Source organism: Agelaius tricolor, unplaced genomic scaffold (genome assembly GCF_023055355.1).
Source record: "Agelaius tricolor isolate 1412-34295 unplaced genomic scaffold, bAgeTri1.0.p SCAF_4, whole genome shotgun sequence".
Lineage (NCBI taxonomy): Eukaryota > Metazoa > Chordata > Aves > Passeriformes > Icteridae > Agelaius > Agelaius tricolor.
In genome coordinates this window covers 34,430,828-34,444,977 of record NW_027269264.1, presented here as the reverse complement: position 1 = coordinate 34,444,977, position 14,150 = coordinate 34,430,828, and the positions used below count along the sequence as shown (strand labels likewise).

The window sequence follows — 14,150 nt, the reverse complement described above, 5'->3', positions numbered from 1 at the left end:
TTTAAAGCCATTAAGATGCTTCAATCAAATGTCACAGGAAGTAATAGTCCCAAAGACAGTCACATTCTCCAAAGCCTTGTGAAATATGCTGCCCGGGCAGAGAAGAGAGAGTCCACTGGAACATGAAGGAAAAGGCAGGAGATATCAGTGGTCCCTCATGGATGCTGAAGCCTACCTGGGTATGGGGAATGCAGCATAGCCACTCAGTCCATTGGCTTTGGCACTGGTTTGACTCAGGTCAAAATGAGTTGCTTTCTACCTGAGAGCAGCTAGGCCAGGGCTGTATTGGACTGGGGAGCGTGGTGAGAGTGTGGATATCTGAATGTTTCTTATTCCAGAGTTCTGGGGGAAAGAAGGGGGAACTGTAGAGACTATAACAGAAAGGGACCTAGAAAAAGCAAGGACAAACTAAAAGGACTGCTGTGGTGCCTTGTAAGCAACACAGGGGAAGAGAGAGCAGAAGGGAGTTCAACAGGATCAAAAGGTGATTGACAGAAACCCCTAGGAAACTGAGCCTCATATCTTCTTTGCTCACAAAACAATTTGCTAGATTTTTACTGAACCTTTCCCTAAACAAATTTTCTCTTTCACCTTCAGCCTGAAGTGCCAAGGAAAAGGTTATATTTGAAGCTCATTAATGAGCATCTTTAGTGCTCATTAAGTAGATGTGCTAAAAGCTACTTAAACTTCTAGGGCTTGCAAATATAAACATTGAAATGACCATTTCAAACTGTGCATTAGAGCACAGAAAATAAAAAAAAAAAACTGATAAAGTGGGGTTTATTTGCTCTCCTAGCTAGATTTGCATAAGCAGCACTTCTAGACTCTGCTGTACTCTGTCATTATTGTTGTTCCTAAAGATGAAGATTTTTTAAAAGTACACATTCAGCGTAATCTAATTTAATAGGATTATTTCAAATGAGGAACAATTCACAAATAGAAGTTGATAACTCAAGTTAACATTGAAACTGCCTTGTACACACTTTAATTAACTCAGATTTGAAAAAGTATAGATAAAGCTTCATTTGCAGAATACCTGATAAATGTAAGTGCATTAAGTATTTGCAGGGGGAAGAATAGCACATTGGGGATCAATCACTTTGCCTCTTAGAGGAATGCAAAACAGATCAACAGATGTTGTGTGACATAGTAGATGCCTTTATGTCTGATCTATTCCATTTATACAGCATGACACAGTCTCATAGCAAATGCAGATTCAACCTTAACAAAGCTCTAACTTATTTAAACCTTAAATGGTATTTTTCATTTGTGAAGGCTGATTCTGAAGAGAGAAGATAGATCAGAAAGGAAATTGTATGAGGCAAATTTGAAAATTTGTTCTTGGTTTAAATTTTGGTTCACATGTTTCCTCCAAGTCTTAAGAAAAAGCACAATATATTGATTTCAAATTCTGCAAATTTCTTGGCGCATTTGTGGGCTTTTTACAGCTGAGAAAAAACCCCATGGTTCTCTTACCCAGGCCATCTTCTTTGGCATTTCTCTTTGTACTGGACAACTGATGAAATTCAGACACGTTCTGCAAAAATACCAAACTACCATATAACAGAAAATCTTGGGTTCAACTTTTTCCCAAACAGCTGTTGTTATGGCATGAATTTGTTCTAAACTACCTTGAAAAGGAAAATTTTTAAAGACATGCTTGAGGAAAACAATAGAAAAGAAAAGTAATATTAAGGAATTGGAATTTTTAAAAATTTATGGTCCAGAATTTTAGAAATTAAATGAGGACCAACGTACTTTTTCTACCAGTGCAGGGTTATTTGGCCAAGAAGCTTTCTGTCTTCCATTTGGAGCTACCAGCCAGGATAATTTGATAGACATGTATTTTCCTATATGTGCTGGGACTATTCGATGCTCCTTGTTTTTCTATTTTTTAAAAAATTCTAATAATTTTTTCTTTATTTGCTGTTTTCTAGTCTACCCCAACACAAGTGAAGGAACAGTAAGTGTTTAATAGAATGGGGGTGTGGGAACTTTGAGGGGCATCTGTTGCATCAACTTGCTTCAAACCAGAGTCCATAATGGCCCCTGCAGCCTCAGGCTGAGCTTTTACTTCTTTCATGGCAGTTTCATTCAGATGCTTAACAAACACACCATTATAAAATCTTTTTCGTTATCTGTACTACCAACCCTTGACAGAAATATCAGATGAGTCTGTAAATCCACACTAAACAGCTCCTACCATTTAAAAGGATCCAGGTCTGCTCACCAGAAGTGCTGAAAGATGAATGATTCCTAAGATCCTTCTACTTTTATTGCTCATCAAGCACTAGTACTTGCTATTCCCTAAGTCTCTAACCCCCTGATAGTATGCAGCATTAGTGTGGGAATTTTTAACCTAATACCACCGCTGCTGTGTGACACTGAGAAACCCTTTAGCCCAACAAAAACCCAGACAGAATAAGGGAGTTAAAAGGTTTTCTTTTTTCATTGCTGCCCCACAATTTTAGTCCATCATGTTCTCAGTTAAATCTGCAGCAGCCTGAGAGGTTAATTCCTCCATTAACACTGCCTGGTGCTTTGCATGCTGTGAATTGCACAGTGAGCCAGTATCTATCTCCTCATCTGCATAGCTGCTGCATGCAGGCCTGCTGCCTTCCCTGTTTTACTACTATACAGTTCATGATGCTTTCATGCAGAAGGGGATTTCATTGCTGTCTTGAAGATAGGTTTATCTTTTTTATCTTCAGTTGGATGACACAAAAATGGAGCACACATGACATGGAAAGTACAACAAAAATGTTTTCAAGCCATCATGGTAAAGGGTGATAAAAGGATCACTTTCATTGCCAACAGAGCAAATTTCTTCAGATTAATTTAATTGCTTTACCACAACAATCTTCTGCTACAAACCAAGAAATATTTTTCAGGCCACTTTGCAAACCAGTTCTTACTCAAAAGAAAAACAGATTGGTCCATTCTCCTCACATTTGCAGTCAGATGCCATTATATACTCCTGGGCCTAAAAAAAGACTTATCTAATTATGGAAAGTAGAATAAGAACAGTCAACAGGTGCCCATTAGTAGGTCTAGTGAATTTAGCATAGTTCTAAACTGTTAAGGACAATCTGTTGTTTCATGTGCCCTTGACAACATCCAGTGAATGAAGAATCTGTAAATATATTTGGCAGTTCATATTAATACTATATAACAACTGCATTTCAAACTTAACTTCTATCCTATCTAAATTAAGTCCCTTTTTCTGCCCTTTAAATTCATTTAATCATATTGACATGAGAAAAAAGAAAAAGGAAAAACATTCAGAGAGAATAGAAGTGAATATATTTAATATATTTTACCGACCAGGAAATGAATACAAAAATTTCCAGTAGGAGACATAATTAAAATTTTTTAAAATAGAAGTTAGTATTTTAAATATAGTGCTTTGTAAGACAAGAGTGAGTGCATTATTTCGACACTTCTATGTCTGTATTTTTAAGTTCTGTTACTGTAAAGAACTTCCTCTCTCAAAAAAAAATACATTCAGGAAAAAATGGCCTTCTCTAGTAAAGCTCTAATGACTGAAGTAGAAATATCATTTGTGACAAGTGACAAGTTTATAATTTGTAACTGTGACTTTTAGTCACAGCATAAAACATCAATTGTTTGCTGATGCAATAGAAAACTCTGCTGTAATAGAGAACATATTAATACATTCCCACTTACAGCCAGAGAGACACACTACACCTAGGCAAGAAATCTTCACTTCTGAAATGGAATGCCATTTCTGTAGATTTCTTATTCCACACTTTTTTACTCCAAGTTTGTTTCCTGAATAGTGCTAAATACCTGTCTTATGAACACAAGTAAGTGGTCCTCAATTTAGTAGGACAAAGGCTCTAGTGATGAAAAATGAATACTTTAGGTGAAGATCTGTCATATAATGTGATTACCCTTGTCTGAAAGAATGTTTAAACTTACGTCTGATTTGTACTGAAAGTGTTAGAAAGAAGTGTTTTTACTATTTTCTTGATTCTGTATTATTAAATTTGAAGTGGTTTAGGGAATAATGGAGCCTAATTTAACTGGAATCTTTTGCATATTTATGGAGGTAATGTCTCTTCTCTGGCCATACAGTGGAGATTTGTTCACTAATGTCATTTGACATGGCTATCTCTTCTATTCTCTGGTTAATACCAAAGTGGGGTGTGAGAGTCTGGAAAAAGCTTCAGGTTCCCCCTGCAGTTTATGCTGTAACAGCCTGGATATCTGCACCATCCTGTTCTCTTCCTTGCAATCTGATTTCTTTTTGGTCAAACACTCCTCTTCTTGTTCAAGAATAAGATTTAAGAACCAGCGAAGTCAATATGTTTTATGACTAAGTAAAATACTGTAGGGAATGTTGCAAATTTCAAAAGATTTCCCTATAGTCCATAAAGCCAGAAAAGGCTTGTATGACTCTTACAGGCAAAGTGCATAAAATCAGACAGAATATCAGAACTGATAGGCTAAGGATGCCGAAATCCTTATCTAGCTTCCCTTGATGTTTAGTTTGGAGATATGTTACAATAAAAATTGAGACTGATTTTTACAATCATGGCACAGAATTTTTTTCTTTTTTAACAACTGATAAAACAACTTTCAAAATTCTTTTTAATTCCTATTCTCAGACTAAATAATAAACTTGGTGTAAAAAATTTTGTATGATATGAATATCTGGATTTTAAACTAAAATTTCTCTTTCTTGGGATTCTTCATAATTTGAAAAACAAACATTTTTGAAGACTATTGTAATACACTGTTGAAGTCTCTGACATCTTTGAACTACTCTACTTTGAAACAGGATGCTGAAATTAAAACTTGCACTTGCAACTTGCACTTGCAGAAGTATTTACAGAATAATTGTTAATTCTCCTCTCCAGACTGATGTAAGCACTGTAGAGAGGAATTTCTTTTTAGCAGTCTAATCTGAGACTTTTAAAATTAGTTGCAATTCGAAGCATTTCTCTGCAGATGTTTCTTCTCCACAGCCTGAGCTCCAGTTTAGGAGACCTTGAACGGGTCTACACAAACTTTCAGTTTTTAAACAATGGCCCACAGATATTTAAGTCAAAAAGCCTTGCTAGAGAGATGCTTGTCTTCCAGATGATATTAGCCTTTCCATATGTGGTGACTGCAGCACTGCATCACACTTATCCTTCAGTTAATAACATGTTGATGTCAAAACAACAGTTATCAACATTTTATTTTGTGTTCCAGGGCATCTCCTGTTTCAGACTGCTATGCTGCTTGAACAGCAACAGAGATAAACTGTTACATATACAGAGTAATCTGTGCTTTCTCCCAGAAAGATGTATCTAAATGTTCAATGGGCAAACATACATATATAGCTTCACAGTCCGCCTTGGGCTAGATAAGGTATGCTTATGAACCCAGGACTTTTTAAAAGTAGCTTGTATAAGAAGAACTACAAATGAAAGGAATACATTGGTAAATGAGGGAAGAAAAGAACATTCAGAAGTATTCTACTCTGTTGACCTGGTATCTTTCTATTAATAGAAGAATAATTCCACTGTGCTCAATGACAGTTTATTGCTTTTTTTACAGATGGAGCTTCATTCATTGCTATTGAATAACTTCTGAGTCCAGCTGAGAAAACCAAACATTGTCAGGTCCTCAAGTGAGAAGCAGAGAACACAGAAATGCCCATGCACAAATATAAATGCAGTTTAAAAGTGAGTGTGTAGTTTATAATAATTATGTTTTGCTTCCTGGTCACTGAAGATGTGAATGATGAGAAGTACAGAAAGGGATTTGGAGGAAAATCTCTATCTCTGCTTAATTCTGGCAAAATAAATCTATGTAGAAATAATTCAGAAATAGTAAAAGAGGAAATACCATAAGAGCCTCCTTGTAAATGCATGTAATACAAATGGTGTAGACATCTGAATAGGCGTTTCCTTGACCTGGAATGTTTCTGTGAGGGGACAGCAATGTGTGACCATACTCCCCAAATGCTGGAGCAGGGCTTGCCCTGGGAGCAATTTTTGCCAAAATGATATACAAACTTACTTCTTTTACTCTGAAAAAGGATTCTTCTGATAGCTTGATTTTTTTGGCCTTTTTTTGTTCATTGTAACTTACCTTAATAAACTGCAAGTAGTGATTTGTATGTCTAGCTCTAAAGCATACTATGTTTTCAAATTGTTTTTTACTTTCTCTTGTCTTATATTATTTAACAAATATTTTTGTAGGTGGAAAAAGCAACAACAAAAACAAGAACAACAACAAACTCAGTGCAGCACCCCTTTTTGTTGCTGATATTCTTCCTCTGCTAAAGAAAGAGAAATGTTTTCCCTGTAGTGACACTCCTTTGGTATAAGTGCACTATATTATAATATACTGCCATGTGATGTTCTAAAAGCACCTCAGTAAAGGATATGAAGTTATTTATAAAATCTACATTAAATTAGACAACCTATGTAAATTACTCTGTCATAATGTTTGCATTTTCCATGGAACGATAAAGAAAATAAAAGTCCATAGGAAAGCAAAAAATACTTGGCATCCAGAGCAATTTACTACTTTGGAAAAAAAATCCATATTGTGCCTTGTCAGCACAAATTCCTCTCTTTGCTTCCAGAAGTTCAAAGTCAAAAGGCAAGGTTGAAGATAGAGATTCAGGTTTAGTGTACTGAACCCTAAAATAATTTTAATGCAACAGTCTAGGTATTTGATTAGTCTGCACTATTATAATTTATTTCTGGACATTATCACTTGCTAAATATTCCCATCACTTCAAGCAAACCTTCACAATAATGCTTTGATAAACCTCATCGCTTGGCTAAAGGAAGCTGCTTTGGATGCCAGCTCACAGCGCTGCTTTACTTCACTTGAGGCCTGCCAGAGAGAACTGCTTAAGAAGCTGATTTTTAAGAACGCCTGAGCAGTCTGAGCAACCCTGGAGACCTGTGAGCACTTAGCTCTTGTAAAATGCAAGCACAAGAGACAAAGAATTGAATCTGTACCTCCATATTGTGTTTAACTATGTCAGAGAAATTAAAGAGCTCTTTGACAAAGTAGCTTGTATTTTACGTGGGTATAGCTTCAGCCATTGCCCTCACACTTCCCCACAGCATTTAAATATACTGTGTTTCATTTATCAGTTTTTACACCACTAAAAATATCTACTAAGAAACATTCAATACAGCTTTATTTTCAGACTAATTTCAGGTTTCAGCACTGCAAACATTAAGAAAGTTCTTACTCTTCTTCTCAAGAATGTTCAATTCACAAACTATCACTGTATCAAAGTATCACTACTTAGACATTCCTGCAATTTAAAATTTCTCTGATGGAAATCTCCACATCATCTATTTTCTCCAGATTTAACAATGACACCAATTAAATTTTAATGTGTACAGATTTTCAGTAATTGAAAAAATCTGACTGAATATGGATATTGCTGAAGTTTTGCATATTGTAATAAATTATTTATTATTTGGCATACAATCTATTCCCACTATACCCTCCAAAAGGAATTATTAAATAATAATATTAATAATAAAAATAAAAATATAATATAATATAATATAATATAATATAATATAATAACAATTATTATTATTTTTATCAGTTAGGTCACTAGTTCAAAAACAGATACGAAGTCTCTTCTTTAAGCTATCAAGCTTCAAGATCTTTAATTTCATACTAGAATACCTCCAAATCACAAGGAGGTTTTTCTTTCTTCTATGGCTTTTCTTACCATAATGAGGAATTATTGCCCAAGCCATTGCGGAAGCGTAGATGCCACCAATCATCCAAAACATGCAGAGCCAGCTCAGGTGTTCACCTCGTTTCTCCCGAGCAAGCACTTCCGAAAAATAGGAGAAGACTGTTGGCATAGCTCCACCGATCCTAAAAGGAGATACAGATAATGGATTAAGCAAGAGAGTTACAGCTAGATAAAGTTTGAACAAGCCTGTAGCAGCAGTCATCAGAAACCTCAAATACAAGCACCTTCTCTGGCAAGTGTTTTTTTTTAAATTGCACCATATATTGGAGAACTCAAGAGAAAACTTTCATAAGTTTGGATGCAATTTTTTGTCAAATATTTCGTTGAAAATTCTATGTACTATTTATTACATTCAGTGTTTCAAGGGAATTGTCAATGTGTCAGTCACTGGAACAGAAACCAGTGTGAAGTCTTGACTTTCACCATTACAAAATCATGGCAGTCTACTGACAAATGCCAAAATACAAAAATGCTTCTAATGGAAAAATATTACTCATTTTCCCAAAGTGTAATGGATATTTTTCTAAGTCTTACCTCCCATTATTTAGGTAACCTAGAAATAACAAAATGTCATTAGGATTTTTTTTACACAAAATTCAAAACATATTCTACTCAATTGGACTACATGAATAGCTAAGTCCATGCTGGCTTTTTACTTCATTTTTTATGAAAAGCATTTGCATTAATATAATATTCATTTTTTTCTTATGGTAAAATAATCATTGTCTGAAGGTCAGTTGTACAAAAAAAAAAGAGAAGATTCAACTTGGTTTTACAAAAATTAAAGTAACTCAAAATATGTATCACTTTTGGTACCAGTTTCCAAGTCATCTTTTACTATCTTTATCTGCTCACTACGTATGCAAGCTGCCTAATGTTCTACATCACAACAAGTGCTTGTGGATTTTATTTTTTCCAATGTAGAAAATACCTTCAGATTGCATACAACATATGGCATGGTTTGAATTTATAAGTGAATTTTAAAGATAAATGCATATTTATGTATCATCTGGCAGCTGCCAAACTGGAAGCAAACAGCAAACCTCAAAACAGTTTTAAATAGATATTAACAAGGGAAACATGAATACAGAAATGGTATTTCACCACTAAGAAAGTTCAGTGCCACAGCCATACAGTTTATTTTAATATATCTTCATGTACTGTTACGAAGTATTGGGTTGAGCTTATACAGGGGATTGCTGTTTTCTCTTTTCCTTTGTATAGGTCTTCACAGAGTCATAGAACGCTTTAGGTTGGAAAGAACCTGAAAGATCAGCTGATTCCAACCCCTTCATATGGGCAGGGACACCTGGGACACCTTCACTAGACACAGCTCCATCCAATCTGGCCTTGAACATTGCCATGGATGGCACGACATTCCTCAATACCCTGTTTCAATGCCTCACCATCTTCACAGGAAAGAATTTCTTCCTAGTATCTAACCTAAACCTGCCCTCTTTCAGTTTGAAGCCATTCCACATTGTTCTATCACCACACACGATTGTAAAAAGTCTCTCTCAATTTTTCTTACAGGATCCCTTCAGGTACTGGAGGATCCAATTAGGACATCCTGAAGCCTTGTCTTTTCTGAAATACTGCTGGTCAATATTTAGCTTTACAACGAATCTTTTGCATAGTTGAACCTGCTAGCTATTAAAGGCTCTTCTGGTAATGCAAAGGTTTACACCTCTAGGAATTCCTGTTATATACACAGCTAACAAGGTGTATCCCATTTCTTCTCATGGGCCGAAATACTTAAAGCCTTCACTAGGAAACTGCCCTGTCGCAGGCAACAAGGGACAATGTCCTTGGAGCTTCCCCTAGGCTGAGGAAAAATTGAGGGGGCATGGCCAAGAGTAGAACCACAACTCATTTTCCTGTGATGGGGAAACCCTGCTGTCTCCGTGCTTTTATGGATTCAATGCTCTCCAGTTTCATAAGTATAAAAGGATTACTGCTATGATATAAACCCTCCAGGGTGCAGAGATGGCTTTGAATTGCACTCCCACATTGTTCCAAATAGAGTACTCATGGTTCTAATTAGAGTTTCTTTTCTAAGGTCAAAAATTTACCAGTAGAACCAGAAACAAGATCTTCTTCTTTCCTGACAAAGAAGAAAAGTGCTGATAAGGAGTTATAGGTGTCCGCTTTCAAGGAGACCTAATTTAATAGGTTGCTCATGGCATCCATTGGGTGGATGTTTCAAGTTGAGAAAATCTACCTTGTCTTAATGCCACAAAATGAAGAGAACCTGACCAAAAGTAGCTAAAAAGGCACCTCCCACCTGCTAGCATGAATCAACTATATAATGGATGATGAGAGGTAAATGCTGCTTTAGCCATTAAAACTGATCCAGGTGGGTTGACATATATGCTACATCCTAAAGGTTCTCCAAAGCTACAGAAGAAGCCCTGTCCAAATCAATAGGGCAACTTGGCTAGCAAATAGACCCTTTATACATGTAAAAGGAATTCGGGAGCCAAAAAATAAAAATGTTTACTTAGGATATGCAAATAAGCAAGAAAAAAATAATCAGCATTGAAAACTCACAATTCTTCCGTTTCAACTGATTGGTTTATTTGGCACTTCCAGTGAGTACATCAACAGGCTAAGAAATTCTTTAAAGTCCAGATAGTGTGTTTGTATTGACTAAACAGTGAAAATAACCAGTCTAGAGTTTAAAGGAGAAATACAGGATGTACTTTCATCATTCAGAAAACTGCTGCTATGGAGAGTTGTAGGTGTTTGTTTCACAGCAATGGTGTAGTAAAGTGAGTTATGTGCTTTTCTGCACCTTAAACCTGTGAATGGAAAATTTGCTTCTCAGCTGGTTAAACTCGTCCTTCTAGCCTCATATAAGTACAGAGTATTTTAGGATGCTGGTACATATGAAGCTCTTCTTATATCATAAAGCTACTACAAGGACTAAAAATTGATTATGAAAATCTTAGAAAGGCTAATCAACTGCAAAACTGAAGGAACAAGGAGGAAGATGGAGAGGAAGCATCCTCCTGCAGAAGACTGTTCTTTTGCTCTTAATGCTGGACAATCTCAAACTGGCAGTAGCCATGTCTCCATTCCCTAAAACTTGCTCCTAAATGCAGAGGAAGTGACAGCAGGAAGGGAGAGTAGGAACAGCTACAATTGTTCTCACACCAAACAACAATGAGAAATAGTCTTAAAAACTCAATGGACCTTGAGAACTCTTCTAAGGAGCAAAGAAATTTCTTCCCAACTTGCAGAAGTTTTAACTTGTGCTTGGTACTACAGTCATTTTCTATCATGGAACTAACATGGTGTCTGGTATACTGAACATTGCTAGCAGAAGCATAAACTACCTCTCCAAGACTGGGACAAGAGAAGATCAGAGTATCTCCAACTTCTTCCATCACTTTCTTGTGAGGATTTTTCAGATCTTTCAGCCACTACTGCTGTTTATGAATTAACTTATCAAAAGTTCATATTTAAAGAAATCCACCAATAAATCATGCAACAGGTGCAAAGAAGAACACAATTGTAACAGTTTTAAAAAAGAAAACTTTGGCTAGATCCCACCTTCAATTGCACTCATACAAACCCTTAATAATTCAGTGCGTCCAGGTGAGCCCTTCCATATTTTTAGGGAAGGAATAAAATCTGATTCTCAACATTTTTGTATTGTAAGTTTGAAAGCAACTGTCTTGTTGTTGCCCGCCAGCATTTTGTGAAATGCATGTTGGTATGTACAGGAGTGAATTTCAAGTAAAATTAAAAGCAGAACTGCCTCAGTAGGAAGACTTCATCTTTTGTTTTAAGGGAAATGCAAATGCTATTTTCCCACAGGTTACAGTGTTAAGTCTGCTTCTGGCAAAGAATTGGTATTATACAGTGGGCTCTTTACTGTTACTGTGTTTGTAAATTATATGGCTCATTGTCACTTGCAGAAAATAATTTGATATGTGAAACTACATTCTTCTCTTGATATGTCTCCCTGTGCAGATAAAAAGCCCATGAAAATTGTGGGTTGACTTGAGAAGACTATTCATTCTAAAAATGGGAAGGAGTTTAACTTTCCTAAACACAAATTATTCAAACAAGCTGAAGCTTTAATATCTCATCTCTTATTCATTTCTGTTATCTCTTCAGTTATCCTAACCAAAGCAGTGGATGTAAACATGTTACCCACAGATAACAGAGAGAAGTCCATGCACTACTTCCTTCTGGGTCATGAATAGTATGTATCTTGTTAGTATGTACAAAAACTAAGTACTTTTTTTCCTATCTTCCTTCACAGATAAATTATGTGGAGTCTGAACATTTTTTTAGAGGATTAAAAACCCACAGATGTAAGCCTCTGGGATGATGATCATGAGTGATATCTGTCTCCTGAATAACACATTCTGTAATGAGGCAAAATCTAATACCAACAGGAGGCAAAACTTCATTGAGCTTGGCCCAAAATCATGAAATAAGTTCTCTCACTCAATAAAAATCAGACTTTTCATGTGAAATAAAAGGACACATGCCTTCAGCCTTGATTTTTTTTTGGTAAATATGTAGGAATATATGAAAGAACAACACTAATAAAATAGCAGGAACCTTTTGCTACTGCATGTATTGCTTATATGTGGGAGAATACCATAAATGTCAATCAAAAGAACAATAAATAATGATCTTTTTCAGTTATTCTTCATCTTATGTAATAAACCCCATCAGAAGTAGGCAAAGCAAGAGAGAATGCATATTTATGTACAGTCTCAGTTCAGGTTTGTTCTGTGCAATTGTGAGAAAGGTGAAACCAAAAGGAGATTTAAGGGGTGCACCTTAGGAGAGTGGGATTCAATGAAACAAACAATAAGCTAAGATACATTTGCATTTTCTCTGTTACAAACAAAGATGATAAATGTCTGCTAATCTACCTTCAGAGCTGTGATTTGTCACAACAGATTTTGGCAACTGCACAGTGTGACAGCTGGGATGAAAACACGTCTGTGAGGCATTCAGAAACCTCTGGCTTCAGATAGAAGCTATTGTTTATTTGCAGATTCACTAGCCGAAAGGGCTTGAAATGTAAAAGCATAAAAGGAATAGAGGTAATTAGGACAAAAAGCCCTTACAGAATACTAAACATACACGGTAGGATGGTGTTCTTCTGAAATACCTTGTCTTCTCTTTCAAACTTGAACAACATCCAGACTAAAAATAGATAGTGTCTGTGTGAGACCGCATTTGCAAGTTGTCACCTTGTTATTCGTTATTTGTTAAAAAGTGATAGAGCTCAAAACACAGATTCAGAGATTTAGAAACAGCCCATCACTCCTTGTCCTTCCATCCAATTGCACATAACAGTTTTCTTGAACAGTTTTCTACCCCAGTACCACAAGTCTCATTGAAAAATATCACTGTGGTTTTCCTTTCAGAACTGCCATTAGACTGGCAAAGTATTTAATGGTGAGCAAACAGATCAACATTTTCCTTGAGAACTGCTGGATAAAGACCTAGAAAACTGCATTACACTAAAGACTAAGCTTTGTTGATCACTGTACCCATTTTTAAATACAAGTGTTTCTTTGGACTATGAATAAGGAAGTTTTTTTGCAGGTACATAAGTGGCCTGTATGCTATTAATAGCAAGAGAGTCCTTGTAAAAATGATTCGCATGATAATTTACTGAACTCTACAATAGTCAGTTCTGACAAAAAATGAATTGACAAATAAATAACTCATTCCCCCTATTTACCCAACACTATTTAAAAAATCAAGTTTAATTTACATTCAAGCATATAATAGCAAAAAATGTGTCAGATATGTCAGATAAATTGCTTTCACATATGCTAATTAATTCTTTCTTTTGTAGATTTTCTTCTTCTTTTTCACTCTTCAAGTTTTTACTTGAAAGACAAATACCAACGTCAGTGTCTGCTATAGACCACCAAAACAGAAAGAAAAGGCAGGTGAAACAGTCTAGAAGCAATTGGGACAGCTCTCACAATCACTGGCACAATCCCCCCACTGTTCTTGTGGGGGATTTCAACCTACCAGATGCCTGCTGGAAAAGCAACAGAGTGGAGAGGAACCAGCCCAGGAGGTTCCTGGAAGATAATGCCCTGACACAGCTGGTCAAGATGTCAACAAGGTAGGGCACCCTACTGGAACTGTTGTTTCTGAGCAGAGGAGGACTGGTGGGTGATGGGATATGATGGCTGGAGGCTCTCTGGGCCACTGTGATAAGCTTTCATTGTCAGAGAAGTAAGGAAAGTTGGCAAGGAGAACATGTACCTTGAACTTGTGGAGGGCAGACTTGGGCCTGTTTAGAAGCCTGGTTGAGAAAGTCCCTTGGGAGGCAGTTGTGGTTGCCAAATGAGCCCAGGACCACTGGACATTCTTCAGGAATGAAATCCTAGAAGTGCAGGAC

At 36.3% G+C, this 14,150-nt stretch overlaps 1 protein-coding gene across 1 annotated transcript in view; it reads right to left on the bottom strand.

Annotated features, from left to right (window-relative positions):
* SV2C (synaptic vesicle glycoprotein 2C) overlaps nucleotides 1-14,150 on the bottom strand; it is a 119,723-nt gene that overhangs the window by 44,240 nt on the left and 61,333 nt on the right. The window contains exon 4 of the mRNA XM_071425223.1: nucleotides 7,727-7,878. Coding sequence (XP_071281324.1) covers nucleotides 7,727-7,878 — 152 coding nt within the window. The remainder of the gene's footprint in view (nucleotides 1-7,726; nucleotides 7,879-14,150) is intronic.